Here is a 26,069-nt window from a genome sequence, read left to right as displayed (position 1 = left end):
CTAAAATTTTTTGAACAATACATCCTCTTAGTTTAAATTCAAATTTATTTTACTATAGTACTGCTTGTTACAAGTTTGATTTGGTATATATATTGCAGATATTTACATTTTTGCCTAATGCAATAATTCCGCAGTTGACTAGCCATTTATATGTAAGTACTAATGGCTACATTATATTTGAAAGTAAATCATATTGAAATGCAAGAGCCAAAGAGAGAAACTAGACAAGACTAGTGCGCGAAGCGATTGACATTTGCAAATACCAGAATTTCAATTGTGAGGATGGTTTTAAACTATGTGGAATCCAGTGGTAGAATTATGCAAACCAAGACAGCATCGTACAACATTGAAAGTTAATATTTATGTTGTTCTCATGAAGTTCAAGCGAAAATAACAAGAAAGAGGGTAGTTTGCTACTGCCCATGACAGCTCGAACTTCATCTCTCGTAGCACCGCAATCGCGTCGTGACTACAACGCGTGCAATTGGGTTGAAATATCAACAAATAAAAATATCTCATTAACTGTGGTGTGTACCTGTTATCTACATTCAAATATGTTGTTTAACCACGAAATAAGCTTAAAAGAGAGAGAAACTACTTACAGAGTATGCTTAGTATGTATAGATAGAGGACAGCTAACTGGAACATCAAGTCTGCCTGGCCTGACAAATGACTGCAAGAAGTGGGGAAGTATAGGAAGTGGTGATCTCTATAAATTGTTGATCATATTGATGGCTTATTTCACAATAATAATTGCACTACAAAATTGTTGATTTTGACTAGCATGCTCTTATGTTTTATATTGTTTTTGTATATAATATGTTGGTTTCTTCCATTGAAGTTTTAAGACAACATAAAAGTACTTGAAAACGTTACATGAAGAGATCTGTAATCAGCAAACTTTCAGATAAAATGGGTGAGTAGGTAAATGGTAATACCTAGACCTACTTGTATTGTAAAGTAGTAAATTGTATTGCTTACCTAACTCAAAGGTAAATTCAAACTGATACAAAACAATACTTACATGTTGTCTTGGTGTATGCTTCAGGCACTTTTTATAGCAGGTTCAGTTTTTAATCACAAGATAAATGTTCATAAGTTCAGAGCATAGGAAAGAAAAAAAAACGTCTACCACCGGTTCTGTTTTACGATTTTAATGCATTGTAATTAGATCCTTCACAACTATCAAAATAATATAAAAGAACACTAATTGCACATAACTCCGTAATTTTATTTACAGTAATTTTAATGCATCAATCCGGCTAATATAATTTATTTACGATTGAGCTAACAGCATCGATGTCTAGCAGTTGCAAAGTAATCTTCAAATACATCCGGAACAATAATTTATTGTTTAAGCAAATTTAACTGCTCTTCGGACTTGATTTCCAAATTCAGTGTAAAAAATTAAATTATATTCTTCTGCACGTAATCGACTTCTTTTTCCACTTTGATAATAAATAACGGAGACCACATAAAAGACGGAGACCTCAGACCGTAGACTTCAAGATTTGCTCATAGAGTAAAGTAATACGATTTCCTTTTGAAAATTAAACACAGATCACAGAGATCACCGAGATCACTATATACCATCGACATAGGAGGTATATACTAGGTACTGACCATCGACATAGGAAGTTGTACTACGATGCAGTACTTAGAAATTCTTTGGTACTGACACAGATTGAAAACAGTTCGTTTGCTCCAAGTTTAAGCCATGGAGGAAAGGTGAGTTCAGATAAGAATAGTTCATTGCAAATACCTTGGATGAATGATTACCTTCTGTACCTGGGTTGGATACACAGGTTGGATACTTGGTTTACAGTGCAACAAGGCTCTCTTGGCACTTGAATGACATTGACAGGGGGGCGCTGTTGGAGAACAAAGCATAAAGGCCATGGACATAGGAATACACCTATGTCGATATATAGAAGTACTACGTAGTAGTACTTCCAACTTCTTTGATAAAGGCTTAAAACTAAAACGTGCTAAAATCATCTTAAAATATTCAAACAAGGCTAGTTTCAATTTTCACCACACGCCAAGATAACCTTGTCGCATGCATGAACCGCGCACATTTGCACACAAGGAAAAGCAAACGAACATGACTTTTATTTTTACCTCAGAACAAATACCTCATTTTTACACAGATCCACAGATCAATGAAGAAATAGACAATTTCGTGTAAGTAGTTTACTCTTTGTTCGGCAGGGTGACCAGATCCAGCAGGATCCTACGATTATAGCAGGATATGGGCCGTAGACTGAGTAAAAAATCTAGAAAAAGGAACGTTTGCTTTCTCATTCACACTAAAAAGAGAGTACAGATAAAGTTACTAATGTGATAAACAGTCCCAATTTTTGCTACGTGCCAAGATAGCCTTGTCGCACAGTAATAATTAAAATATTATTATTGTTTCATTTCTACGCAATCGAAGTGAAAAGCAGAGTGTACCTATAATTTGGTCATTAAACATTTTACAGGGAGATAAACATCTCGGATGAAATGACTTCTTTCATTTCCGTTTTGTACAATCTTACTAACCTACCTAAATTAATTTCTGAGCACGGAATATATATTTTTGCATTAATTTAATGATAAGGTAATAAATAAAAATAATTGTTATTGGTGAGTTTTTATTTTATATTTATTTACAAGATATAGTTAAATATAGTTAATCTCATAGGTACTTTTTTTTTTAGGTGTTTAACGCATGGATTATTTCTTTAAGTTTTAGCTGCTTTTATCCCAGCAGCTAGCACTCGTAGCAGGATCTTCAATTTAAATCTGGTCACACCGTTTATTGCTCTCAAGTCTTATTCTATTCTGTGGTCTCAATTAATTTGTCAATCAAACTCAAAGTCAATTGCATGTTATTGGTTTGTGGTCAATTGTGATTGCAGTGTTGGGTCCAGGGCCGTAAAATAAATTAAAAAAAAAAAAAAAGCAGTGTTGGGTTTAATGAATTTATTCACCAAATTACAACATTTTATTTCTGGTCGGTGAATACAACATTGCTAAACAAAAAAATGATTGATCTATGTATTTTGATTGTTTTAAATACAAAAACAACTATAGAAATTTTATTATAAATGTATATTCATAATTATGTATTTGTTAGAGACAAAAATGAAAAAGTGATACCTAGCTTCTCCATTCTAATCTTATCTCATTGATTAGAGGATCAATCTGTGTACCTTTAACTTATAATTTATGACCAATATCCTATTGACAGTGATGAGTTAAAAAGTCTGTCCATGCGAAATGGGTACTTTGATTTGTAACGGTGACGATGAGACATATCCGCTACACGAGTGCGTTTTCGGCGGCGACGTACGTAAACTATCTTCATTATTGAGATTCAACGATGTAACGCGAAAAGACAAGCATGGGAATACAGCTTTGCACCTAGCTGTGATGCTGGGTCGCAAGGAGTGCGTGCAGTTATTGCTAGCTCATGGCGCGCCCGTCAAGGTGAAAAATTTTGCTGGTTGGTCTCCTCTCGCCGAAGCTATCAGCTATGGCGATCGACAGACCATCTCTTCGCTGGTACGTAAGCTTAAACAGCAAGCACGAGAGCAAATGGAGTGCAGACGACCAGACCTCATTAGAGCACTGGCCCAGATACAAAACTTCTACATGGAATTAAAATGGGACTTCCATTCGTGGGTTCCTTTAGTTTCCAGAATATTGCCATCAGATGTTTGTAAGATTTACAAATCAGGATCTGGAATCAGACTCGATACTACTCTGGTTGATTTTACAGATATGAAATGGGAGCGAGGAGACATATCTTTCATTTTTCAGGGCGAAAAACCACCCAGCGAGTCTCTGACAGTATTAGATAACAAAGTCAAAGTCTACCAGCAGGTGCGGTATGAGGAGACAGAGAATGAGATTGAAGATGAAGTAGATATACTCATGTCGAGCGATATTCTAGCCGCTCAGATGTCCACCAAAGGCATTTCCTTTTCAAGAGCTCAGTCTGGCTGGATTTTTCGTGAGGATCGCAAGGAGACAGTGGCTGGCTTGTACAAAAGTGACATTTACACAATCACAGGACTCGTCTTAGAGTCCCGCAAGAGGAGAGAACATTTGTCTACGGATGATTTGCAGAAAAATAAGGCTATAATAGAAAGCTTGACTAAAGGTAATACACAGAACTTGGACACCAACGGAGAGCCAGTGAGACGAGCCTCCCTGAACCCCCCACCGAATTGTGATGTTGATTGGATGTCGTACATATCTTCTCCTCTGGGACAATACCCTAGTCTGGGTAGAGAGCTTGTATACAAAGAGTCGTCAAGAAATTTTCGAGCGACAATTGCCATGAGTGATGATTTCCCACTAAGTGTGGATATGCTCTTGAATGTGCTCGAGGTGATCGCTCCTTTCAAACACTTTGCCAAACTACGTCAATTTGTTGCTATGAAATTGCCGAATGGATTTCCTGTGAAAATAGATATACCAATATTGCCAACTGTCACTGCAAAAATTACATTTCAAAAGTTTGATTTTCGTGATGATATACCTGAAGAGCTTTTTGTTATACCAGAAGATTATGTGGAAGATCCATTACGTTTCCCCGATTTATGACGCTTTGATATTCTAACACTGTTTGAAATTAGTGAAAGACCAATTTGGCAGCGTGAAGTTAAGTGTGGTAGGGCACTATGCAGCATTAGTGATAAGCACTACAGGTCTACACATGGCTTTCTCACTATTGAGATTCCAATGTTATTTGGCCTGGGTAGTTCTTATTCCAGCCATTATGTCCTTCTTGTTGAATAGGAAAATTTTAATAGTTATAAGTTTGTAAATTTTGTGGTAGAATGTTTTGAAGTTTATGTTGAACAGTGTTAGAATTTAGAAAAAAATACCTTCGTTTTTACGAGGCCAACTAAAGATTTTAAAATATATATTACAAACTTGACATTACTGTGAAATGAATATTTTGATTTTTTTGTGTGGAATAGATTGATTTTATATTACTTATGTTGTTTACTATTTAGTATTTATGTACTTAGTTAAGATCTATACTTTTCTTTTTCTATTGAAAGCATTGAATTGCTTATAATTGAAACAAATTATATTAAAAAGTTGCAACACAAGATTTTAAAATGACGTGAATTTTGATTTGAATAAATGATGGCCTATCTATATAACTTCTCAATGTAAGCAGAATGATTTATGACCATTGCAAGTTACATTCAAAGTTCCTCTATGCAAATTCCATTGCTTATTTCCTTTCATACTTTGTCATGACAATGTGTTATCATTAGATACAGTGTAATATTATATTATAGATTAATGTAATATTAGTAGTGGAAGAATTAATGTCAGTGTTAGATTTACTTCACTGAGCCCCTTTGGTTATGATGTTGCCTGCCCAATCATTTCAAAGTCCTTGTGCCTTCAGAATTTCTTATTTGTAGAGGGGTGTTTTAGGAAATGTTAACAATTTTAAAAATCTAGAAAATTATTTATCAATGTTTATTATAACATCATATCCCATTCAGCACATTATTGTGATGTAGAAGTTGGATCACATACTAGTAAATGTACCTGTGTACCTTATGTATCAATTTTAACTATATGAATGTATAAAATATGCATCTTAGCTATATATGACAATAATGTTTTCATCACACCAAAAGATTTTATTTCTTGTCAAATTTCACAGCGGTCTCATTGTTTAAGATTGGTATCAGCTATAAAATTCTATGGTATTAAGAATTTTGAAATGTTGCATTACATTAAAACTATTTGTACTTGCTCTTTGTTGTTTTTGTGTGGAATTAACTATAGTGGTCTATGATGAAGTTAGGGTTTAGAGGATAAGGTTGTACAAATAAAAAGAGTAGTAGTAACATATTTCATTAATTTATTAAGTACACCTTACATTTGTTTTCATATTTCAGTCTTCACCAGTATTTTTCAAGTTTTAAACTTGCTTCATACCCTAATACATAATTTCTGAAATATGGAATTATTTATAGCATAGAAAATACCAATTTAGGTACCTTACTATCTTTTTGTTATGATATGCAAATTAATGTTATCTAATCATGTCAAACAATCATCATGATGATCTAGTATTTACCATACCAACAATCTACAGAAAACAGATAAGTAAATATCTAAGTAGGTATATAAAATATTTTTCATCAATCAAAAATAATATAATTTTAATTATGTACATACCAACATTGCACAGTTAATGTGTCACAGATAAAAACAAAGCATACAAATGTAATATTTTCATCTGTGACACCACCCCAAATGGGTGTGCCTACAGCTCAGCATAATAATATTATTATGACGACAAGCTAGGGCTTGGAATGCGATCTTAGCAAAAGTGACTATCCAGTTTAAAGGCTGAATCCTGTTAAGATAATGGTAGTTTTATTAGTTTTATTTTCGATGGATTTAAATCGGTCGTCAGCGTTAGGCCCAAGTACATACTACCTAAATCATTGAAATTAGTCTAATTTATAGAAGCGAGACGTTTGATTAGCCTTGTTAGCGCGGTCGGAAGGCGTTTTCGGTTTATCTCAGTGACTTGCGCGAGATGGTGGCCGGCGCGGCCTCCTCTAGGCCGAGCGTCACAATGCGTAGCGACACACTCGAGCGACGGACTGCAACAATTCAGACAAGACGCAAAACTGTACCACTACCATCATCATGAATTTACAGAGAAATTGGTACTGTTCTAAATAATATCTGTCCCGGCTGTACTCACGTGTTTAGTCGACGTTAGCCCGACTAGTTTCGAACCCATACGGGATCCTTTTTCAAGGGAGTCCGTTCGCGCAGGTGCCGCGGTTTTGACTGATATTATTTAGAATGGAAATCACTCACGGTAGTTTAAACGCTAAAATTGGTACTGATTTTGAACGCAACTAACACTGGAATTCCAAGATAAGGGCTTCTTTAGAGGACAAATCAAACGACATATTCAACCTTTATGTAATGCATTAAGTTTGTGTATGACACATGTCATCTGCAACTAACACTGGAATTCCAAGATAAGGGCTTCTTTAGAGGACAATTCAACCGACATATTCAACCTTTATGCAATGTATTAAGGAGGACGGATGGACGGACATGGCGAAACTATAAGGGTTCCTTGTTTACTACGGAACCCTAAAATGGATGCAGATACTCTACCGTTTATTTTATTAATTTAGTTTTGAGAAAAACATCTGAATTCCCGCCGATATATCAGTACCCTGTCGCGGCAGCAATGTAGCGGAACATTGCTGCCTAGCTCGGAGTGTAATGTCATATAAGCTTATAGAGATTGTATGGGGACCAGTAGTGCCGCGACAGCTGGTGCTGCCGCGGCACTGTTGCGGCAGCGCTGCTGCGTGCAGCGTGGTTCGGAATCATACCTTTATTATAAATGCGAAAGTGTGTTTGTTGGTTTGTCCTTCAATCACGTCGCAAAGATGCAACGGATGGGTTATTCCCGTTGAGTCACACCCCCGTGTGTAACACTGTGACACAAGGTACCCAAAATTTCAAAACATTCCCGTTGAGTAACACTGTTACACAACGGGAATGTTTTGAACTTGTTGGCACCTTGTGTCACACCTACATAAATACATATTATTGCGCGTGTATCAAGTATTAACTGATTGTGCACTTTTCCGGGATGTTATTTATTTATAAATCCAAGATGGCGGACATGATTTTTTTTTCAAAAAATTGACATGGGTGTCGTTTTCAGGGTTTTCGAGGGTGCTGAATTTGATGATGACATTTATTCTGAAATCCAAGATGGCGGACATGTTTTTTTTTCAAAAAATTGACATGGGTGTCGTTTTCAGGGTTTTCGAGGGTGCTGAATTTGATGATGACATTTATTCTGAAATCCAAGATGGCGGACTTGATTTTTTTTTCAAAAAGTTGACATGGGTGTCGTTTTCAGGGTTTTCGAGGGTGCTGAATTTGATGATGACATTTATTCTGAAATCCAAGATGGCGGACATGATTTTTTTTCAAAAAATTGACATGGGTGTCGTTTTCAGGGTTTTCGAGGGTGCTGAATTTGATGATGACATTTATTCTGAAATCCAAGATGGCGGACATGATTTTTTTTTTTCAAAAAATTGACATGGGTGTCGTTTTTAGGGTTTTCGAGGGTGCTGAATTTGATGACATTTATTCTGAAATACAAGATGGCGGACATGATTTTTTTCAAAAAAAATGACATGGAAATTATGATAATCGTCTTCAAAAATATAACGTAGCTCGTAGCTTTAGTTTTAAGTTTGCGTAATAATTATCACCACTATATCTTAGAAATCCAACATCTGACCATCAAAAAGAGTTATTTATTACCTATTTTGAATAAATCATTTGACTTTGTGTTTAACATTTGCATAACAGAACGCATTAAAAATGTTTTATTTTTGAACGCATCCATAATTATTTACATTCCTAGAGAAGTCCATGCTTTTTCTAAACTTTTAATCGATTTTATTTCATAATCGAAATAGATCCAATCGCATGTTAACCGTATAAACTGATGTTAAATATTAAACTAAGACAAGCTACTAACATAACCTGGTGTTACAAAACCCTGAAAACGACACCCATGTCAATTTTTTGAAAAAAAAAATCATGTCCGCCATCTTGGATTTCAGAATAAATGTCATCATCAAATTCAGCACCCTTGAAAACCCTGAAAACGACACCCATGTCAATTTTTTGAAAAAAAAAATCATGTCCGCCATCTTGGATTTCAGAATAAATGTCATCATCAAATTCAGCACCCTCGAAAACCCTGAAAACGACACCCATGTCAATTTTTTGAAAAAAAAAATCATGTCCGCCATCTTGGATTTCAGAATAAATGTCATCATCAAATTCAGCACCCTCGAAAACCCTGAAAACGACACCCATGTCAACTTTTTGAAAAAAAAAAATCATGTCCGCCATCTTGGATTTCAGAATAAATGTCATCATCAAATTCAGCACCCTCGAAAACCCTGAAAACGACACCCATGTCAATTTTTTGAAAAAAAATTCATGCCCGCCATCTTGGATTTCAGAATAAATGTCATCATCAAATTCAGCACCCTCGAAAACCCTGAAAACGACACCCATGTCAATTTTTTGAAAAAAAATTCATGTCCGCCATCTTGGATTTCAGAATAAATGTCATCATCAAATTCAGCACCCTCGAAAACCCTGAAAACGACACCCATGTCAACTTTTTGAAAAAAAAAATCATGTCCGCCATCTTGGATTTCAGAATAAATGTCATCATCAAATTCAGCACCCTCGAAAACCCTGAAAACGACACCCATGTCAATTTTTTGAAAAAAAATTCATGTCCGCCATCTTGGATTTCAGAATAAATGTCATCATCAAATTCAGCACCCTCGAAAACCCTGAAAACGACACCCATGTCAATTTTTTGAAAAAAAAAACATGTCCGCCATCTTGGATTTCAGAATAAATGTCATCATCAAATTCAGCACCCTCGAACACCCTGAAAACGACACCCATGTCAATTTTTTGAAAAAAAAAAAATCATGTCCGCCATCTTGGATTTATAAATAAATAACATCCCGGAAAAGTGCACAATCAGTTAATACTTGATACACGCGCAATAATATGTATTTATGTAGGTGTGACACAAGGTGCCAACAAGTTCAAAAAATTCCCGTTGTGTAACAGTGTTACTCAACGGGAATGTTTTGAAATTTTTGGTACCTTGTGTCACAGTATTACACACGGGGGTGTGACTCAACGGGAATAACCCCAACGGATTGACGTGATTTTTTGCATGGGTATAGATAAAGACCTGGAGAGTGACATAGGCTACTTTTTATCCCGAAAAATCAAAGCGTTCCCACGGGATTTTTAAAAACCTACATTAACGCGGCCGAAGTCGCGGGCACCATCTAGTTATAGAATATGTTTATTACCTTGTTCGCGAATGTCGTCGATCAACTGAAACAAAGTATATACCTAGGAATAGATACAACAGAGTACATTAAGTTTTAACATTCCATACTGTGCCCATACACAATAGAGACCACAGAGCTACAGTACGCGACAGAAAGTAATGTTCATCGACATTTGGGAGATAGCAAATTTGTAGAGCGTTGTCCCTATCATTGACACCGACAAAACGTCATATAAGTATGAGTGACAGAAACAACGCTCTACAAAGCAGAAATGTCATACTAAAGGCCGATGTACCGCCGCCTTCTGCCGCGTACTGTATTTCAATAGGCTTTTGATATCTTGATACATTGTATGTGACATGCGCTCATATTATAATGATATGAAACTGTATTCATCGGTGCGCCACGACGAATAGCATTTTAATGTTATGTGAGTTTTAAACAATTAATTATATCTTGCAGAAGGAAAACATCGTGAGGAAACCTCCATGTCTGAGCGTTCTCCATAATGTTCTCAAAGGTGTATGAAGCAACGTGGCCACTTGACGTAGGTATGGCCTAAATCTTTCTCATTCTAGAGATCCGTACTCAACTCAGGAATGAGTTTTTGAAGTAAAAACTTCTTTAGGCGCGTTGGGCAATTTTAGGATAGGTCAAAACTTTCGCGTCAGCGATATGCTAATTTTATTAGCATTTAATCCTTAACGAAAACTATTAAGGTTCAATTTTAAATGAGTGTCAAGTTGATTATGCTTTCACTTCTGTTGGCAGTAAAAAAATCCATCGAATTAGATCACCTTTATATATAGTCCGCGACAGGTTGAAATGGCAATCGAGGAGGGGGGACGCCTCACACGTCACCCGCGGTCGCCCGCACCGGGTTAGCGCAGGGGCTGTGCGGGTGTGTGGTGCGTTACCTCCCCGATTGCTATCTCTACCTGTCGCGTACCACAGGTATGTTGTTCTTACCGCGTGTTCTTGCACTTTAGGCGCGAGTTCTTTTCGGAAAGCGGTGAGGCGCCGCGTGTAGCCGGAAGCGAGGCTCACGTCGGTGGCACTCGATTGCGCAGATTCCGAAAACACGCTTTCTGTACCTATTTGAAACAATTTTGATTTTCATTATATATAATATCTTTTGATTTTCATTATATATAATATCTGTCCCGGCTTTACTCACGTGTTTAGTCGACGTTAGCCCGATTAGTTTCGAACCCATCCGGGGTCCTTTTTCAAGGGAGTCAGTTCGCGCACGCATCACGGATGTGACTCGTGCGCGCGGGACAGATATTATATATAATGGAAATCACTCACGATAGTTTAATTGATTTTGATTAATCTAGTTTCTTTAGTCCACCATAACTTCTCACTCACATACCTACTTACATACCTACATGAACCCTGAAAACATTACGATCTATTTTTTGGGCAGTCATGTAAAAAGAAAAGTCCTAACTCACTCACTCTTCAATCAAAACCCAGCCCAAATCCTTAGACTTAGATAATTTAATCGTTAACACTTAGGTTATAGGTAAGTGTAGAAAAAATAATTCTAAACCTACAGGCCTAGTACCAAAGCTTGACAGTGACGATCGCAATCAGCTCTAGCTCTGATTGGCTGGCAGTGTCTAACTGTAAATTAATAAATCGTATTTACCGTCCAATACCGTGGTCGATTCTTTCTTTAGCATCGATCCGCCCGTTATTATTCTGCGAATGTAAAGTTGGTATTAATAACAATCTTTTGAGCTTTTTCGGTTTTTATGCTTTCCATGCAGGAATTCTATAACTACGTAGATAAAATAGTCTGTAATCTGTAATAATAAATAAAATTGAAGTGTCTGTCTGTTTGAACGGGCTAATCTTCGGAACGGCTGAACTTTTATGACGGGACTTTCACAGAAAAGTAAAAAATTAACCAAGGAGTACATAGGCTACTTTTTAATCAACTTTCAAAAAAGGAGTTGTGTTTTTTACCTATAAACACCGAAATCTCCGAGATTTCTGAACCTATTTTTTTTAATCGATAGAGAAAACTTTGCGACATAATCCCATAAAAAAATTGGATTCAAACACTTCAATCCTGATGCTGAACAGAACCTGACCACCAAAACTGATGGGATTTAGAAACTGTAGGTTACAAATTGATAATATGGAGGTACCTACCAAGTAAAGATTTCTGAACTCGAGGACCCAACTCTGATGCTGTAAGGAATTGCATTCGTGGTGATCTTCGGGATTTTTACAGAATCATGCGTTTAAAATAAATGTTTTTAAATAATATATAATAAATTAATAAATTCGGTACTGAGATACCTTGCATCCCGGGGACGGGCTACTGTACGGATAGGCTATTTTTGTCCTGGAAAATCAAAATTTCCCACGGGTTTTTTAAAAACCTAAATTCACGCGAGCGATGCCGCGGGTATCAGCTAGTGAGTTATAAAATAGCTTACCGTTGTAGCAGCGTCATCAGGCGTCGCTGCGTGGGCGTTACGAAGCGCGCGACCTGCGAGGCAGACAGGAGCACAGCGACGCGCGGCGCGGCGCTGGACGTCTGCTGCGCCACTTCGCCCAGCGCCTGCAGGCAGTTGTGCGCTGCCTCGGAGTAGTTGCGTATCCACAGCGCTAACTATGACATGAAAGGCCACTTACGTAAGGCTCCCTGTGCATGTGGTATTATATGGCGCCGGTGAGGCCCATTTATGCGATTTTTATTCATTTACACTGTTCGGCGCCGAACCGTCTTTATATCCCGGAATAATGTGGAAAAAGTTGTGGGCATCATCTAATTACCTCCTCCAAAAATTAACCAAATTTTATAAATAAATTACATATCCCATCCGTCGGCGGTATTCCCTCTAAATTTCGACATGGGATTATTTAAGGGGCGTACCAACAAATTCCTGAAAAGACGTGTATGGCGATTCTTCTGGTGCTACAAATGAAAGTAATTACTTAACATCAGGCGACCTGCTCGTTTTCTCGCCATAAATAAAATACTTTACCTGAAAATTCCGCCAGTCATCGACACCCTCGATCAGCTTAGTGGCTCGCCGAGCGTTCGTGCGAGCTACCTCATGCGCCTTCTGAAGCCTGCTGTCCTGCTTGTCCAGACGCTGCTTCACTGCGTCCAGCTCGATCTCGCATTCCACTCTGCAGTACAAGAGCAACATTGTGTGTAAATTGTTTAAGTAAATTAGTTTAATATTGATGTAAGTATTGTATTAGTTAAGGCCCAAGACACGGGTCTGCCCGCGAAACTAGAATTTAATTTGGTTTTTCACAATTTGTAAACTAACACGACAAAGTGGACTTATGGCATTCAAATTTCGCCCCTAGCAATATCATCTTCACAGGTTTATATAAAAATCTTTACTTGAAAGTGTCCAGTTTAAGAAATTAGTCAAAATAATGACTAATTTGTGAGTAGCTCATTATTTTGACTAATTTCTTAAACTGGACACTTTCAAGTAAAGATTTTTATATAAGCCTGTGAAGATGATATGGCACATAGGCTTATTTATTTATGCTCACATGACACTCATGTTGCTTTCATCATCATGATCAACCCATCGCCGGCTCACTGCAGAGCAGATATTTAATGTTTTAAAAACAGGTCCGCAATCGCAAGTCCAGCGTGTATCAATGGATGTCAGTGCTGTATCCCGCATACAAGAATTGCGCTAAAAGTACTAACTCTCTAGCCGTGAGCTGCTTGTACTTGTCCCCGAGTAGTGTAAGCTGCGAGCTGCGCTCGTTCACGGTCTGCTCGATGCTTTCGATCTTAGCCTTCAGGGCCTTCAGCTCGTCGCGCTTCTCGTAGTATTGCCGCAACAGCTCTGATACTTCTTCCATCTCCGGTGCTAGATGTTCCGGAAAAATATTCATTACTTAGGTACACGGTCGAATTAACTGTGCAGTATGCACCCCAATAAAATGCGTTCTTCCAGCCTTCTCTCGTATTCATATCTCAATGGAACGGTCTAATAACCTCCTAAGAGGTCTGTAACGGAGATCTGTAGCGGTGAAAATGGCTTTTTGTGTTGCATATTGTATTTTGCTGGCGATATACCTATGGTCCATTTTAGCGCTGGCTTATTATAAGAGTTTCACTCGCCTATCGGCAAACGTAGTGCAAAGCTTGAAAAGAAACATTACGCCCCTCCCTGCATATGAGTGCGTGCGTGGGTGCGCGCGTGTATGTTTCTGTGCGTGCTCACCATCGTTGGTCAGCGGCGAGATGTGGTGCAGGAAGTGTTTGTGCGCGGCGTGCACCACCCGCAGCGTGGCCTCCAGCGCCGATATATCTTTCTCTTGTCTTCCAATATCTGCGTCAAGTGCCGCGCCCGCCTCTCGCAGTTCCGCCCTTTCCGCTGCGAACTTTTACACAAACGGTGCAATTTTTTTCCAACAAATCTAATAAGTCAATCGCAAACATACCTATTTTTGTTACCTGATTTTATTAATTACTAAATGTGGCCCGCGACTTTTAGGTTTTAAAAATCTCGTGAGAAATCTTTTATTTTTCGGGTTAAAAAGTAGGCTATGTCACTCTCCCGGTTTTTAACTATATCCGTCAAAAAAATATGTTAATCCGTTGCTCCGTTGCGACGTGATTGAAGAACAAGCCAATAAAACAACACACTTTCGTATTTACAATATTGGTAGTGATGTTTCGACTTCAAACTTTAAAACTCAATTTACTCGAAATCATTTATTTAACTCCACATTTGCCGATTCACACTTTTAGACCAGGCATAAGTGCATGCAGCCGAATCTGCACTCGCTATTTTACTTAAAGAATCACTAGAATAAAGCGTGCCCTTAGTATATAAATAGTCATCCAGCTAATTCAATTCAAGCCAATATAGAATACTTACTTTTATCTTAAAATATGACACCGACATCTGTTGACCGGCCTCATCCTTGCCCAGGGAACCGATGAAAATTTCGTATCTGTAAATAGTAAGTACACGCAGACCTCGTCAGCATAACATTATAAACCTAAAAGTTGATAGAGTATTCGTTGGACCATCGCAAACAGACGTCGTGGAGTAGAGTCGAGCCTAAGGCCGACCGCACTTTAGATGCGTTTTCGTACGAACTTGACTGGAGCCAACCACACGCACGAACGAACAATCCCGAACTTCCAAACATTATACCCCAAGTAAACTCCTACAAGACGCAGCGTTGGAAGACCCCTCACTAGGTGGACGGACGACATCAGACGAGTCGCAGGGAACCGCTGGATTCAGGCGGCGCAAGACAGTGGCGTGTGGAAGTCCCTACAAGAGACCTATGTCCAGCAGTGGACGTCTATCGGTTGATCAAGCTAACGGCACTTTTCTCATACCTCGAACATTGTCCGAACGTCGCGTCAAGCAAAATGTATGTAATGTGTAAATGCTTGACTCAAACATCAAGCAAACTTTATAAACGGTCAAAATGCCTCAAGCAAAACTCTACGTGCTTGACGTAAAGCCGCTTAACCGTCTCGGAAGTCCTTTAATAGGCTCGAGCGTAAATAATAAGATCTTCCTTCGAGCGGGGTCGTACTCGGAGTCACCTGGGCCATGGGCATGATACCCGCGGTGTGATTACGTATCTCGCGACAGGCTTGCGACAGGCGTAAATCTCGCGATCATTGCTGTCAAACGTTCAGCTAGAGAGAGACAGCAATAGCCACAAAGCAAAATAAGAAGAAGAAGAGAGACAGCAAATTAACTATCGCATTACTATTGCTGTCGCTACTGCAACGTTTTACGTAATCACCACGCCGCTCTGAGGAAGATCTTCCTAATATTACGCTCGAGCATACGACACACACGTCGTCCGTACAACTTCATCGATTGATACCTTTTGATCAGCTGCTGGATCCGCTGCTCTCGCTCGCGTATGTCGCTGCGAAGTTTGCCGCACTCCTCCACCAAAGCTCTCCTTTGCACCGCGAACATCTCACGTCTCGCCGCGATCTCTACCAAGCGCTCGTTCATAGCCTACAGTTATAATATATGTAATTATTACGAAAAGCAAGATTATTCGGTCCGAACGTTGGGTTGGGCTAAAAAGTTAAGGGCTTTTTCTGTCAAGAAATTTGTAATTGCCCAGAGTTAAGATATTATAGAGTACGGAATGTTAGCGGGTAATATACGTGCCACGTATAGAACAATAACCCATTGCCATTGTCAGGCTGTCATTTGTGTTTTGTGGTGCAATAAAGTAGGTATATATGTACATACATACAATACATAGGTAATATTTGGTCTTTAAACTTGTGTACGCACTGGTTAGAACATTATCAGATGTAACTAGAGTGAGGAAACTTTCAGTTTGATCCTAAATCGACATCTGTCAAATATAAGGCTATTGGTGCAGTGACGTGAAATCAATGATACCAAGCCTACATACATTTGACGCCTACCAGTGTCGATGAAGCCTCGGAGTTTTATTACAAGTTGTACGACTATCGTATAATTGTGACATTATGGAGTCCCTCACCGCGTCGAGTTGCAGGCGTTGCTTGTCGAGGGTGAAGGCGGCATCCCCCAGCCCCGCGAGCGCGCGCTCCCCGTGCGCCACGCGCAGCCGCATCAGCGCCTCGTCGACGCGCGCACGGCGCCACACGTCGCGCAACGAGCGCACGTCCTTCTCACCCCCCTCCACGTTCAGCATTGACGTCTTTAGACGACTTTGCTGTAAAGTTAAAGTCTACTAAGCTGCTGAATTTATCGTTATTAGGGGAAATCAATTACAATCCATAAAATCCCTATAGAATTTTGAAAACTTGTACAACTGATTTGTACGACAGACAGCACAATGATGCCTACAATACAGATAAGTTAAGAAAAGATGTTTTGGTCCCAATTTTAATCACCTTATAAGCAGTCAAAACTTAAAAGCTTCAATATATTGCTTCTTTCCTACTGCAATATTTGGCACAATTTGGATCTGCGGATACACGCAATATTAAATCAAACACTAAGGAAATGTTTCGAGGAAATGTCTCGATCACAATTGACAAACGAACTTTCATGGTGAATTTGTATCTTTTTTACTGAACAATAAAATATACAACTTACAATTAAATTTAAAACTAAGTAGCCTTCTATAATTACTGTACTAATCATGCCTGTTGTGTGGAATGGAGCCAAAAATACTGTAATTTGTATTGAAATTTAATACGTACCAAGTTAGTGTGCTGGACACCCTTCACTTCGAGCTCGCGCGCGAGGCGTCGCATGTCGTCGAACAGTTTGCCCGAGTGCCGCTCCAACAGAGCGACTCGCGCCGTGTGACGCGCCAGGACATCCTTCAGCCTAGATGAGTGGTATGGTATGGTAATAACTAGTACGACTATACTTGTGCAACATTTTAGTACACCTACAAAGTAGCAAGCCCACATAATGTTGTAGTTCAAAAATCGGGTGTGTAATATAATCAGTCTATGGGTGTGTAATTATAAACCTCTTACTCTTCAGTGATTGGGTATAAATTGTTATTTTTAAATGAATGACAAACCTATTCTCCCGGGCAGCCAGTTCCGCGGAACATTCGCGTTCAGCCTTCTCGCCTTCCATGTGCAACACGCGCGCACCCAGCGTCTCCACTTGGTAACACTGAAAATTATATATTACTAGCTAATGCTCGCAACTTTGTCCGCGTGGACTAAGTACACAAATTTCAAACCCCTATTTCACCCCATCGGGGGTTGAATTTTCATAAATCCTGCATGCCAAATTTCAGCCCGATCCGCCTAGTAGTTTGAGCTGTGCGTTGATAGATCAGTCAGTCGCGTTTTCTTTTTATATATTTAGACTAGATGATGTTTGCGACTTCGTCCGCGTGGATTTAGGCTTTTTAAATCCTTTTTTACTCAGATACAAGTTAACCCTTGACCGCAATCTGACCTGGTGGTAAATGACGATGCAGTCTAAGATGGAAGCGGGCTAACTTGGATGGGTTATAGCTAGTATGCCAGTTTTATTAAACTCATAACCCTTATCGGTTTCTATTCTACACGGCATCGTACCGGAACGCTGAACCGCTTGGCGACACGGCTTTTACCGATAGGGTAGTAACTAGCCACGGCCATAGCCTCCCACCAGACCAGACCAGAGACAATTTAGAAAATATAAATTCCCGATTTGTCGTTGCCTGGAATTGAACCTGAGAACTCCCACTTATAAGACCACAGCGCTCACAACTGCGCTAGGGCGGTCATGCCTGCGATTTCATCCACTTGGAATTAAGTTTTTGAAAAATCCCGTGGAATGTCGTGGGCAGAAAAGTCGCGATGTATGTTATGCTATCTCTGTACCAGATTTCGTCGAAATCGATTAAACTGATGAACTGTGAAAAGCTAGCATACCGACAGACACACCTTCACATGTACTATTATAAGTGTGGATGTCACTCTTATATTTGCAATTAAACCCACATTAAAGAAAAAAACACGCTAAATTATTGGCCGTGAAAAGATAACAGACCGACAGATAGACTCGCATTGGATTAGATATATGGATGAGTGACTTACGATCGCATACAGTGATTCCTTTTGCGTTTGCAGGTTCCTCTCTACTCCGGCTTGTTTGCTGTCGAGTTTGCTCATGATGGCCTTAGATGCTGCACAAGTACACAAATTTAGTGTTTTTTTCATTACAAGATACACTTTTTTTATATTCAGATACAAAAGTTAGCCCTTGCCTGCAATCTCACTTGGAGGTACAATAAGCGGCAGAAAATAATGTACATCGCCTTTAGAATGACATTTCGGCTTTGTAGAGCGACAGAGACAGCTCTGTCACACATATCTATATGCATTATGACGTTTTGTCGGTCTCAACGACAGAGACAGTCTAAACTTGCGCTTGACGTCAATATACCTATCCTAATATTATAAATGCGAAACTGTGTTTGTTTGTTTATCCTTCCTTCACGCCCTATCTGAGCAACCAATCGACTTGATTTTTGGCATAGAGATAGTTGAAAGGACGGAGAGCTACTTTTATCCCGGAAAGTCAAAGAGTTCCTACGGGATTTATAGTGCTTAGTAAAAAGCAATGATGAGGTTTAGGTTGGAGCCCGCTTGCCCAGAAGATGACTAAAAGAAGGTCAAAAAGATTAACGAGGCCTATAAAATACTATGATTATAAGGGTTTTTTAAACTTTTAAGTGTACAGTGTACTACTCATTTTTTTAAAACTAAATCTTTATTTTACTATACCTACTGAAATTAATAAATCATAGTAAATAGATCAGTTACACCAACATACCTTTAAATTGCATATAGAATAGTTTCTCTTCGTTTTTGAGGGCCAGAAGCTTTTGCTGTTCAACGAAAGAGCAATGCATCGCCCGCTGCTGATTTGTCGTCACCTGGCTCGCATAGCGCTCCTCTTCCTAATTGATAAAGAATTACTATTACCATAGAACAATGTAACTGTTACTACGTATTACTACGCAAAGACTCACTCCTCTTTACTAGATTTTGTTAAAAATGAACCCTAACATGAATAAATAAATAATTGAATATGGAGCATTTACTCTTTTTTTTATGTTTAACCTAGATCTAAATAATCTAGAAAGGGTGACTGACTGATCTATAAACGCACAACTCAAACTACTGGACGGATCGGGCTGAAATTTTGCATGCAGATAGCTCTTTCTTAGCGGATGCCTACGTCATAATTGACGTAGGCATCCGCTAAGAAAGAATTTTTGAAAATGCAACCCCTAAGGGTTAAGATAGAGATTTGAAAGTGTAGTCCACGTGGGCGAAGTCGCGGGCATAAGCTAGTACTAACATAAAATACAGCTTGTACCATCATCATCATCATCAACCAATAGACGTCCACTGCTGGACATAGGTCTCTTGTAGGGAATTCCACACGCCACGGTCTTGCGCGGTGCGCCGCCTGAATCCAGCGGCTCCCTGCGACTCCTCTGATGTCGTTCGTCCACCTAGTGAGGGGTCTTCCAACGCTGCGTCTTCCGGTGCGAAGTCGCCATTCTAGCACCTCAGCACCTCGCACCATTCGTGCTGTGATTTGCTATAAAAATGAAAAAGATAAAATACTTACATTCAACATATCCTCTAACTCCTTGGCCCGTCTCTCGGAACTTTTCGATTTGTCTGTCGAATCTTTTAGCCTTTCCTTCAATTCTTTAATCTGAAACAAATTTAACGGCTCACAGTTTTACTGGCTTACGTTGTTGTATATGCTACAATTACATTAAACACGCATCAATGTGAAACCGTTAGTTGCAGTAGACATAATCCATACTAATATTATAAAAACGAAAGTGTGTCTGTCTGTCTGCTAGCTTTTCACAGCCCAACAGTGTAACCGATTTTGATGAAATTTGGTACAGAGTTAGCTTACATCTCAGGGAAAGACATAGGCTTTTTATCCCGGACAATTAAAGAATTCCCACGGAATTTTTAAAACCTAAATCCACGCGTACGTAGTCGCTGGCGTCATCTAGTATGATATAAGAAAAACACAGGGCAAGTTGTCTAAGGCACTACATTTTGCAATCAAATCAAAAATGTGTTCATATTAAAAAAAAGACTTGAAAAATAATTGTTTCATTTCATTTTCTTTACTAATTCATAGGCCATTATGGAACTCACGTATTTGTTACCTTAGCAACGACGGCTTGCAACAGCACATCCTTGCGATGCTGGTTATCCATGAGTTGTCGGTTCTCCATGTGAAGCTTCTCCAGAGCGATACGAATGTTGCTAACTTCACGCTGGAGACTTCGAGCCTACGGACAAAGTTCACACTAGTTAACCTAACCTAAATTTTTACTCTTCTATTTTTTTGGGGTTCCGTGCCTCAAAAGGAAAAACGGAACCCTTATAGGATCACTTTCTGTCTGTCTGTCTGCCTGTTTGTCTGTCAAGAAAGATATAGGATACTTCCCGTTGATCTAGAATCATGAAATTTGGCAGGAAGGTAGGTCTTATAGCAGGCATGAGGGGAAAAATCTGAAACTGTGAATTTGTGGTTACACCACCAGAAAAAATTAAAATGTGTTCATGAACACATATTTCTATTTTCAACTTTCAAAGTAAGATTACTATACCAAGTGGGGTATCATATGAAACGGCTTTACGTGTACATTCTAAAACAGATTTTTATTTATTTTTAGACACAATAGTGTTTGATTTATCGTGCAAAATGTCGATAAAATAAGATTGTAGTACGGAACCCTCAGTGCGCGGGTCTGACTCGGACTCGGCCGGTTGTTTTTAAGTTATAGACTAAGACTTGGCTGCTCAGACCTGCTGGCAAGTGATGATGCAGTTATGATGTACAAGCTCAAGTTCAACTGTGCATACAACCATGATTAGTCTATACATTTAAAACTTTTGGCTATTTTCAATGGACTATTTGTAAGCACCATCCAGGTCTTGGGAGTTATAATGGTATACCTCGCTATCCAAAGTAACATTATGCTCAGCAGTTTTCTCAAACGCCATCCGGGTCTGGCTCAGCTGGTTAGCGAGTGTCATGTTCTCTCGTTGCGCGTCGAGGTTATTGCCATGCTGTTGATCGCAGAAGCTCTGCTGCTCACGACATTTCTCCGCGAGATTATTGGCCTCGGCGTCCAATACTGCGTAGTCCTGAAAAATATTTCTAAGTAAGTAAGATACTAAGGTTAGCATATATATGGGAAGGATCTATATCGGTAGGAAAGGCGTTTGAGGATTTAAAAGTACTTGTAAAAGTTTTTTGAATAAAAGATATTTCTACGTAGATTCATCAATTCTTTAACAGCTTCTAAGACCGGCCATACACGGATAGCTTGAAGTAGTCAGGATGGACTGCTTCAAGCTGCGACTGCGTGTTGAACTACAGACTTCTACGTACGTACATACACGAACCGCTCAAGCAGTTGCAACTGCTTCGGGCGGTTGGGCGGTCAGGCACTCGCCAGGCATACACTGACTGCTCGAGCTGTCGACCGCTCTCGCGCAGTTACCTCCGCCCGCGTCTCCTCATTCCACGTCGCGCACGCTTTCCGCCCGCATTGAAATTGCTTGGCAGCTTTAAGCTGTTGACTCTGACTGCTCGAGCGGTCCGTGTATGTTGATCACTGGCTAACCGCTCGAGCAGTCCGTGTATGGCGTGCCTAAACTCTTCATTGGATATATACATGAGGTCGGCATTTGAATAAGGTTTGATGAGGTGTTGTCCTAGCATTCTGCGAAACATAATCATGAGTATGAGATTAAATGAAAGGATTATGATTCAAGATATTAATTTATAAATTATGTTGGAATGAAGGAAAGTATAAAAGCTTACCTCTCGAATGTGCCGAATGTCAGTATCTCTCTGTCGCAGATTCTCTACAGCGTTAGCCCACATTGCCATCATTTGCTTCCGTTGTTCCATTCCCTCCATAACCTGCGGGAGTACAAACGCTTGGAAAATGGGAAGTGCCTTAATTAAGGAGACTAGCCCAAAACCGGTTTCACTATCGGCTTTGGATTAGATTCCTTTAGCGAAATTCAATTTGAAAAGAATTGAACATACACTGGACCAAGAGAATTATCGAGCGCCAAGGTAGACTCGAAATATTTTCTAATGACCCGTGCAATTGGGTTGAAATATCGACAAATAAAAACATCAAATGAATCGTGGTCTGTACCCGTTATCTACATTAAAATATAAGGAAGTCTTACCTGAAATGAAATTCTTTCACACGCCCTTTCTTCAGCACTGAGGTTGGACACCAGTTGATTAAGCCGTTCTTGCAATTGGTCATGCTCCAACTTCAATTTCTGCCTTTGTGTTTCGAGAGCCTGAGCAAAAATAGACAAGTTAAATAATTGTCTAGATATGATATGGTACAGGAATATAATTACTTGAGCAAAAAAAGCTGAGCCTACATTTTTATCACAAAGTTGCTGGAGTAGTATCATGGTCGTTGGTTCAGGGAACAAACGTAGCTGGCATTCTTTGGTTCGTAAACCAGAGCCCCCAAAAAATTAAAAAAAAAACATGATATTTGGTGAGCCAATGTGGTATTATTAACCTTTTCTTTCTTCACTCTGGGCTGGTTTCCGCACTTAAACGTTTCCGTGTGTTGTGCCTGTGATATTAACCTACAGCATAGGAAGTTATAAAACATTCGAAAAACCAATCAAGTGCTAATCAAACTTGTACACGAAGGATTTTGTTCCATTGTACAAGAAATAACACTTTTTTTTAAATGATGTAACCACAAATTCACGGTTTTCAGATTTTCCTTTTACTAGTGCTATAAGACATTGCTACCTACCAAATTTCATGATAGTACGTCAACGGGAAGTACCTTATAGGTTTTGATTCCCTCGATAGGACTTGACAGGCAGACAGATAGGTAGACTAGCTGAGCAGTCGTGATATAGAAAATCTATATCAATCTCACAATACGGTATTTGACAACTAGTCAAAACAGTGACTTTTACCAAACGTCAAAACGCGCGCTTAGTATGAGATTCTATGAAATACTGGAATGTGACGTCACATCATAATGACGTATATACTTTTTTAGTTTAATCAATAGTTTAAAATGGTTATTACACTTAAAACTAACAAAGAACGTGGATTTTACTCATTTTGGAAGATCCTTTATTTAATAATCACTGAGAAATAATTAATTTTTGATATAGTCAAATACCCAATTATAAGGTCATTCTCTTATAAAGCCTCAAAAGTCAAATGTTAGACTTATGTCTACGTGCAAGCTTTGCAAGCGTGCAAGCGTCCTGGCTTTGTCTGGTGAGAGATACCTTAGCTCTAGAGAGGTCTTGCTTGGTGAATTGCTCGATAGCTATGATGTCCCCGGCGCTCCTTTCGAGGGCCGCTCTCCATTCCTGCAGGGCTCCACGCTCCCCACATACCTCACTCTTCAATGTATCAGCCTTTTTTAATAGACGAGCAATGTTATCTGAAATAAAACAAAATAATCGTAAGACATTTGACAGAAGCGAAGATTACACCTAGTGTCTCGCTTACTTCTATTGGCAAATGCACAGCCCAGCCCAGCCAATGAGATGCGTTTTATCGCTACTTTCGTTCGTTTTTAAGGTTCCGTACCTCAAGGAAACCCTTATAGAATCACTTAGTTGTCTGTCTGTCTGTATGTCGTGTCTGTCAAGAAAAACTATAAACGTATACCGTATCGTAACGTACGTTTTGCATAACAAGGCACTTAATGGAGTCAGAAAGGGCCCCAGCTCAGCCTCATGGGAAAACAGAAAAAAAACATGAATTCATCACAAACAAAGTAACCAATATTAGCTACTTTCTAATAAAAATAATTTCATCATTTCTATAATAAAAGGAAAAGCTGACTGACTGACTGACTGATCTATCAACGCTCAGCTCAAACTACTGGACGGATTGGGCTTAAATTTGTCATGCAGATAGCTACCACATAGACATCCGCTAAGAACAGATTTTGAAAATTCAACCCCTAAAGAGGTAAAATAGGTATTTGAAATTTGTTTAGTTCACATGGTTACGAAGTTACGAGCATAAGCTAGTTTCTAATAAAATCATTGTCATACTTTGAAGATTATCAATCCGCGAGACAACTATATTGTTCTGTTTGCAACAGTCCACCACATCTCGGTCTAGTCTATTAGCTTCATTGAGGGACAGCTGACGAAGCTTCACCTCTTGCTCCATTTGCTGCTTATGAGCAAATAGTAAACGCTGGAAGAAGGAAAAAAATCTACTAGAGAAGATTGACATGCTCTCTAAGGTTATGATCACTTTCTGAAGTTTATCAATGTCTTAAAGTTGACAAAAATTATTAAGTAGGTATAATAACCAAAACTAGACCTTCATAAGAACAACTTCACAAGACTAAGAACATATTTTCAGAAAATTTATAGCAGTGTAACTAGGGTGGAACAGCTGGTTTTTTACAGAATCCTTATCCCTTCCACATCTTTGCATCTGGATGCATCATAAAAAATTCTACAAAAAACTTATACTATATTTAATAATTTTACTCACAGTATTTTCTTGATATTCAGTTTGGACATGGTCTTTGTACTTGTTGAGATCATCTCGTTTTTGATTTTGCAAAATCAATGCTTCCTTTAGACGCTGTACTTCATTCTGCCTACAAATATCACAATTCACCATACACTAATCTTAGACATAGAAAGTTGCAGTGTAAAACAATTAATAACTAAAACCTGTAAGAAGTTGGATTTTCTATAGATACTTCTCATCTAATCCATAAACCAGCTGTGAATGACTGTCAGACAATGCACATTGCACAGCCTAAGCTGGTAGGCCTAGTGAGTTGGAGGAAAATAATATATTCCTAGATCACTCCTAGAAAGATTGTAGGGGTGTACTAACCAAAGATTTTGAGAAATTCTAAACATCTTTCAAAAAACATAAATTCAAGACGTCGAAGTCGCGGAATTAACTTAGAATTAAATATTAAACTCTTCTTTAGAATAAAAGAGGAAAACTTATAACAGGTACCTAATATGAATAAAAATTAGGATAATAGATTTAAAATTTTGTATTAGGTACCTGTCAATTAAAAGATTTTCCAAGTCCTGATTATGAGGATTAGCCAAGGGAATTCTAGTACCCTGATTCCATCCTAGTTCTTGTAAAAGTTGGGCCATATATCTTGGCACCATAGCACTTTGTTCACTCATTTTAAATCTAATATTTGTATATCCAGCAATAAAACGCGATGAAAATAATAAAATCAAACTAATAAGAAACTATTGTGGTTTCTAAGACAATATTAGATCGAAATTCAAAAATAATCCGCCATACAAATTGTAAATTTAACAATAATCATTTCAAAACAAAAACAAAGACATGTCAAATTATTTGACAAATTGTACAGAATACAAAATATTTCATAGGTTTGTCCCTAAACTTGTATATATGAGCATAATCATGTATATTTTAAAATCCGTAATGAATCGAAATTTTTATTAAGATATTGTTGATAGGTAAAATGAAGTTACACGATACAGCTACGGCTTAGTGCATAAGTAATTTAAATACCTACCTACCTACTACCTACGTTCTTTTGCACGTACTTTTGAGATGATAAAGTGACACACTGTCGAAACAAAAATTTGAGAAAACGAAAATCTGTCGGAAC

General features: G+C 38.7%; 2 protein-coding genes across 3 annotated transcripts; one reads left to right on the top strand and one right to left on the bottom strand.

The window, feature by feature from the left end:
• The first annotated feature begins 2,904 nt into the window (after nucleotides 1-2,904).
• On the top strand, nucleotides 2,905-5,874 carry LOC117997091 (ankyrin repeat domain-containing protein 13C). The gene has a single exon (XM_034985261.2). The coding sequence runs from the start codon at nucleotides 3,265-3,267 to the stop codon at nucleotides 4,594-4,596; it is 1,332 nt and encodes a 443-aa protein (XP_034841152.1). The 5' UTR covers nucleotides 2,905-3,264; the 3' UTR covers nucleotides 4,597-5,874.
• Nucleotides 5,868-25,754, bottom strand: Ccdc39 (Coiled-coil domain containing protein 39). 2 transcript variants are annotated; one of them, XM_069498198.1, is made up of 24 exons: nucleotides 25,478-25,754; nucleotides 24,944-25,052; nucleotides 24,490-24,637; nucleotides 23,710-23,867; nucleotides 22,618-22,737; nucleotides 22,238-22,339; nucleotides 21,364-21,555; nucleotides 20,568-20,693; nucleotides 20,003-20,092; nucleotides 19,196-19,322; nucleotides 18,457-18,545; nucleotides 17,442-17,539; nucleotides 17,110-17,239; nucleotides 16,422-16,616; nucleotides 15,780-15,919; nucleotides 14,804-14,879; nucleotides 14,144-14,303; nucleotides 13,621-13,786; nucleotides 12,929-13,076; nucleotides 12,377-12,552; nucleotides 11,578-11,630; nucleotides 10,893-11,017; nucleotides 9,942-9,966; nucleotides 5,868-6,638 (listed from the first exon to the last, which is right to left on the bottom strand). In XM_069498198.1, exons 1-24 carry the CDS (start codon nucleotides 25,606-25,608, stop codon nucleotides 6,550-6,552), a joined length of 2,973 nt encoding a protein of 990 aa, XP_069354299.1. In that variant the 5' UTR covers nucleotides 25,609-25,754; the 3' UTR covers nucleotides 5,868-6,549. The 2 variants fall into 2 exon arrangements, with proteins under 2 accessions (XP_069354299.1, XP_069354300.1); XM_069498199.1 differs by having other exon boundaries at nucleotides 25,539-25,733.
• Between the last annotated feature and the right edge of the window lie 315 nt (nucleotides 25,755-26,069).

This window comes from Maniola hyperantus, chromosome 4, assembly GCF_902806685.2.
Source record: "Maniola hyperantus chromosome 4, iAphHyp1.2, whole genome shotgun sequence".
Taxonomy (NCBI): domain Eukaryota; kingdom Metazoa; phylum Arthropoda; class Insecta; order Lepidoptera; family Nymphalidae; genus Maniola; species Maniola hyperantus.
Note: the sequence above shows the minus strand (reverse complement) of the source record. Positions and strands in the feature narration are given on the sequence as shown.

Coding starts and splice junctions, on each gene's coding strand:
- LOC117997091 (XM_034985261.2), top strand. CDS start 3,265: ATGGGTACTTTGATTTGTAACGGTGACGATGAGACATATCCGCTACAC.
- Ccdc39 (XM_069498198.1), bottom strand. CDS start 25,608: ATGAGTGAACAAAGTGCTATGGTGCCAAGATATATGGCCCAACTTTTA. Junction 25,053..25,477: donor GAAAATCTTTTAATTGACAG/GTACCTAATACA, acceptor TGATATTTGTAG/GCAGAATGAAGTACAGCGTC. Junction 13,787..14,143: donor CTCGCCGCTGACCAACGATG/GTGAGCACGCAC, acceptor CGGAACATCTAG/CACCGGAGATGGAAGAAGTA.